Raw genomic sequence first — 6,000 nt, 5'->3', positions numbered from 1 at the left:
CAGAGTCCAGTCTCTGTCAGACAGAGGAGGCTGCATGATAAACAGAGTCCAGTCTCTGTAAGACGGAGGAGGTTACATGATAAACAGAGTCCAGTCTCTGTAAGACGGAGGAGTTACATGATAAACAGAGTCCAGTCTCTGTCAGACAGAGGAGGCTGCATGATAAACAGAGTCCAGTCTCTGTAAGACAGAGGAGGCTGCATGATAAACAGAGTCCAGTCTCTGTAAGACAGAGGAGGCTGCATGATAAACAGAGTCCAGTCTCTGTAAGACAGAAGAGGCTGCATGATAAACAGAGTCCAGTCTCTGTAAGACAGAGGAGGCTGCATGATAAACAGAGTCCAGTCTCTGTAAGACAGAAGAGGCTGCATGATAAACAGAGTCCAGTCTCTGTAAGACAGAGGAGGCTGCATGATAAACAGAGTCCAGTCTCTGTATGACAGAGGAGGCTGCATGATAAACAGAGTCCAGTCTCTGTAAGACAGAGGAGGATACATGATAAACAGAGTCCAGTCTCTGTAAGACGGACGAGGCTGCATGATAAACAGAGTCCAGTCTCTGTAAGACGGAGGAGGTTGCATGATAAACAGAGTCCAGTCTCTGTAAGACAGAGGAGGCTGCATGATAAACAGAGTCCAGTCTCTGTAAGACAGAGGAGGCTGCATGATAAACAGAGTCCAGTCTCTGTAAGACAGAGGAGGATGCATGATAAACAGAGTCCAGTCTCTGTAAGACAGAGGAGGCTGCATGATAAACAGAGTCCAGTCTCTGTAAGACAGAGGAGGCTGCATGATAAACAGAGTCCAGTCTCTGTAAGACAGAGGAGGCTGCATGATAAACAGAGTCCAGTCTCTGTAAGACAGAGGAGGCTGCATGATAAACAGAGTCCAGTCTCTGTAAGACAGAGGAGGTTACATGATAAACAGAGTCCAGTCTCTGTAAGACAGAGGAGGTTACATGATAAACAGAGTCCAGTCTCTGTAAGACAGAGGAGGCTGCATGATAAACAGAGTCCAGTCTCTGTAAGACAGAGGAGGCTGCATGATAAACAGAGTCCAGTCTCTGTAAGACAGAGGAGGTTACATGATAAACAGAGTCCAGTCTCTGTTAGACAGAGGAGGCTGCATGATAAACAGAGTCCAGTCTCTGTCAGACAGAGGAGGTTACATGATAAACAGAGTCCAGTCTCTGTAAGATGGAGGAGGTTACATGATAAACAGAGTCCAGTCTCTGTAAGACAGAGGAGGTTACATGATAAACAGAGTCCAGTCTCTGTCAGACAGAGGAGGTTACATGATAAACAGAGTCCAGTCTCTGTCAGACAGAGGAGGTTACATGATAAACAGAGTCCAGGCTCTGTTAGACAGAGGAGGCTGCATGATAAACAGAGTCCAGTCTCTGTCAGACAGAGGAGGCTAAACATGATAAACAGAGGAGAGATCCAGTCTCTGTCTACATGATAAACAGAGTCCAGTCTCTGTAAGACGGAGGAGGTTACGGAGGAGGCTGATAAACATGATAAACAGAGTCCATAAACAGAGTCCAGTCTCTGTCAGACAGAGGAGGCTGCATGATAAACAGAGTCCAGTCTCTGTAAGACAGAGGAGGTTACATGATAAACAGAGTCCAGTCTCTGTAAGACAGAGGAGGTTACATGATAAACAGAGTCCAGTCTCTGTAAGACAGAGGAGGTTACATGATAAACAGAGTCCAGTCTCTGTCAGACAGAGGAGGTTACATGATAAACAGAGTCCAGTCTCTGTAAGACAGAGGAGGCTGCATGATAAACAGAGTCCAGTCTCTGTCAGACAGAGGAGGTTACATGATAAACAGAGTCCAGTCTCTGTAAGACAGAGGAGGTTACATTCATATACAACAAGTCACCATAAGCAATAACAGACAAAAGTGGCCTGAACAAGCTTCTTTCTAGCCAGAAGCGGGAAGCAAGCCTTGTTACGAAAATAAAAACCCAATTTCAGTTTGTGGTTCTCTGTAGCTCAATCATTACAGCATGGCGCTTGCACTGGCAGGGTTGTCGGTTGGATTCCTGGGGCCACACATACGTTAATGTATTCAGCATGACTGTTAGTCTCTTTGGATTAAAGCATCTGTTCAATGGCATATGTTATGTTTGATTGTTTTATATTTGTGAGACTAATGTTACTGTGTTGGCTAATAAGCTAATTGGTGATCATCAAAATGTCTGTCTCTCTTTCTCTCTCTCTGCCCCCCTCTCTTTCTCTTCCTACCCCCCCTCTCTCTTTATCTCCAGGCTCTACAGAGGAGCGTCTGCGAGCAGAGCTGTTGTTAGAGCGTTGTCAGAGTGAGGCCCAGGCTACGGCCTTCGAGCAGGAGAGACAGACGTGGCAGACAGAGAAGGAGAAAGTCATCTGCTACCAGAGAGAGCTGCAGGCCAGCTACCTGGATATGTACCACCACAACCAACTACTGGAGAGAGAACTATACCAGCTCAGAGGAGGAGGAGGAACGCTGGAGAGGGAACTGCAAGATGTGAGGGGAGGAAGAGGAGGAGAAGGAGAAGGAGGAGGAGAGATGGGAGATTACAGTAACGAGTCACTGGAAAGGGAAGTGCAGGAGGTTAGGAGAGGAAGAGGAGGAGGAGAGAGAGAAAGAGGAGAGGAAGACAGTAAACCTCCCCCTGGTCTTCCTTGGATAGAGAGGATAGAGTCGTCTGAGATTTGACTGAGTGGACACTAGAGGGGGGGGGCATTCCAAACCAATCACTCGCCCCCTCTTCCTATCTCTTTGATGAAGACTCAGGCTTCTTACAGACTTGAAAAGACAGTGGAGGTCCCAATTCCAAAACAACTCTGCACTCCTACACTCCTTGACCTGTATGAACTAGACTGAATAGTGTGCATGTATAATCAGCAATACAATGATACACCCTTTCTGGTACTGTTTATTGGAGGTTCCACTTCCTGTTTCAATCCTGCAATCAATGATAACTTCCTGTTTCAGTCCACAAATCAATGACAGCGTATTAGAGTCGAGAACACTGTACATTCGATCAAGCACGACCCTGACCAAACCTCACTTTAGAGGGCTGCTTGTATGTACAAATGATAATGATAATAATAATAATAGTCTATTTGTAAATGTTACTTAATCTAATTTAGTTCTGTGTGTATGTAATCAACCAGTGTGTTCCTTACAGCCGTTCTGTGGGCTCGTTGAAGTTCAGACACTGACTGGGGTAAAGTAAGGGTAGGCTGTGTCTCAAATAGTACCCTGTATAGTACACTACTTTTGACCAGGGTTCTGTAGTAGTAGTGCACTATATATGGAATAGGGTGCAGTTTCAGATGCACCCTAGTACATTGTTCAAAAGGATCTAAAGGGATTTAGGTTTTGTCCCGGTGAGGTGAGGTGTGGTGAGGTCTGGTGAGGTCTGGTGAGGTGAGGTGTGGTGTGGTGAGGTGTGGTGTGGTGAGGTGAGGTGTGGTGAGGTGTTGTGTGGTGTGGTGGTCTGTGGTGAGGTCTGGAGAGGTGAGGTGAGGTCTGGTGAGGTCTGAGGTGTGGTGAGAGGTGTGGTGTCTGGTGAGGTGTGGTGAGGTGGTGTGGGTGGTGAGGTCTGGTGTGGTGAGGTCTGGTGAGGTGAGGTGAGGTGAGGTCTGGTGAGGTGTGGTGAGGTGTGGTGAGTGAAGGTGTGGTGAGGTGAGGTCTGGTGAGGTGTGGTGAGGTCTAGTGAGGTGAGGTGTGGTGAGGTGAGGTCTGGTGAGGTGTGGTGAGTGAAGGTGTGGTGAGGTGTGGTGTGGTGAGGTCTGGTGAGGTCTGGTGAGGTGTGGTGAGGTCTGGTGTGGTGAGGTGTGGTGAGGTCTGGTGAGATGTGGTGAGGTGTGGTGAGGTCTGGTGTGGTGAGGTCTGGTGAGGTGTGGTGAGGTGTGGTATGGTGAGGTGTGGTGTGGTGAGGTCTGGTGAGGTGAGATGAGGTGTGGTGAGGTCTGGTGAGGTGAGGTGTGGTGAGGTGAGGTGTGGTGAGGTGTGGTGAGATGAGGTGTGGTGAGGTGTGGTGAGACATTAAACATTGTCTTCATTCAGGGAGTGTCCAGGGAGTGGAAAGCTATACCACTGATTTAAGTAGGGTTACTAGACCATCACACGCCAATACATGGATGCTATTACTCTGCCATTAACAAGGCTATTTTAGTTATGAGGATGACAAGTTCCTTTTGGGGGTAAAATGACCCTTTCAGAAAACTGTAATACTGTAACAATACTGTATCGAGAACGTTTTATAGAATTTATAGTTATTTTCATGTGAATCTATTTTCTGTCCCCAAATTACTATTTTGGAATCTGTATATAGTTGTAATTTGGATATACTAATTCTGCAGAAGCATGTACTGTTTGAGTAAAGGACACTTTGAATGAATAGCCAAAATACAGCCTAATATTAAAGCTCTGGCTATTATTCTGCATCCCATTGGACTAATTACTGATCATTCACTTGTACCTGTCGTTGCTGTCGGAGGAAAACCTCCTCTCCTAAACAGAAACGTTTAATTAAATGGACATATTTTTCCATGAACAAACATACAGCTACAAAACTTGAGAAGCTGTTTTGAATACATTTTCTTGGTCCTAGAGTCATTCAAATATTCAGAGACGACATTGAGGGAAGTTACTGCTTTCAATACAGTCCTAAGTTTGGACACATCTACTCATTTAAGGGCTTTTCTTTATTTTTTACTATTTTCTGTGTTGTAGAATAATAGTGAAGACATCAAAACTATGAAATAGCACATATGGAATCATGTATTAACCAACAAAGTGTTAAACAAATCAAAATAGATTTTAGATTCTTCAAAGTAGCCACCCTTTGCCTCGATGACAGCTTTGCACACTCTTGGCATTCTCTCAACCAGCTTCACCTGGAATGCTTTTCCAACAGTGTTGAATGAGTTTCCACATATGCTGATCACTTGTTGGCTGCTTTTCCTCCACTGCGGTCCAACTCTTCCCAACCATCTCAATTGGGTTGAGGTCGGGTGATTTGTGTAGGCCAGGTCATCTGATGCAGCACTCCATCACTCTCCTTCTTGGTAAAATAGCCCTTACACAGCCTGGAGGTGTGTTGAGTCATTGTCTTGTTGAAAAACAAATGATAGTCCCACTAAGCGCAAACCAGATGGGATGGCGTATCGCTGCAGAATGCTGTGGTAGCCATGCTGGTTAAGTGTGCCTTGAATTCTAAATAAATCACTGACAGTGTCACCAGCAAAGCACCCCCACACCATCACACCTCCTCCTCCATGCTTCACGGTGGGAACAACACATACAGAAATAATCCGTTCACCTACCTTGTGTCTCACAGAAGAAAAAAAATTCAAATTTGAACTCATCAGGCCAAAGCACAGATTTCCACCAGTCTAATGTGCATTGGCCGTGTTTCTTGGCCCAAACAAGTCTCTTCTTCTTACTGGTGTCCTTTAGTAGTGGTTTCTTTGCAGCAATTTGACCATGAAGGCCTGATTCACGCAGTCTCCTCTGAACAGTTGATGTTGAGATATGTCTGTTAATTGAACTCTGTGAAGCATTTATTCGGGCTGCAATCTGAGTTTTTTAACTCATGAACTGATCCTCTGCAGCAGAGGTAACTCTGGTTCTTCCTCCCCTGTGGCGTTACCAATGAGAGCTAGTTTCATCATAGTGCTTGATGGTTTTTGCGACGGCACTTGAAACTTTTACATTTCTTGAAATTTTCCGGATTGACTGACCTTCACGTCTTAAAGTAATGGACTGTCGTTCCTCTTTGCTTATTTGAGCACTTTTTGCCATAATAAGGACTTGGTCTTTTACCAAATAGGCCTGTCTTCTGTGTACCACCCCTACCTTGTCACAACACAACTGATTGGCTCAAACACATTAAAAATAAAATAAAATCCACAAATGAACTTTTAACAAGGCACACCTGTAAATTGAAATGCATTCCAGGTGACTTCCTCTTGAAGCTGGTTGAGAGAATACCAAGAGTGT

General features: G+C 45.2%; 1 protein-coding gene across 3 annotated transcripts in view; it reads left to right on the top strand.

Annotated features, from left to right (window-relative positions):
• n4bp3 (NEDD4 binding protein 3) overlaps positions 1-3,451 on the top strand; it is a 92,008-nt gene extending 88,557 nt beyond the window's left edge. For all 3 annotated transcript variants that reach the window (XM_042325970.1, XM_042325971.1, XM_042325972.1), the window contains one exon: positions 2,273-3,451. In XM_042325970.1, the coding sequence (XP_042181904.1) occupies positions 2,273-2,703 (431 nt within the window). In that variant the 3' untranslated portion in view covers positions 2,704-3,451. The remainder of the gene's footprint in view (positions 1-2,272) is intronic.
• The last annotated feature ends 2,549 nt before the right edge of the window (positions 3,452-6,000 follow it).

Source organism: Oncorhynchus tshawytscha, linkage group LG08 (genome assembly GCF_018296145.1).
Source record: "Oncorhynchus tshawytscha isolate Ot180627B linkage group LG08, Otsh_v2.0, whole genome shotgun sequence".
Classification (NCBI taxonomy): Eukaryota; Metazoa; Chordata; class Actinopteri; order Salmoniformes; family Salmonidae; genus Oncorhynchus; species Oncorhynchus tshawytscha.
This window is presented reverse-complemented; position numbering and strand designations above follow the sequence as displayed.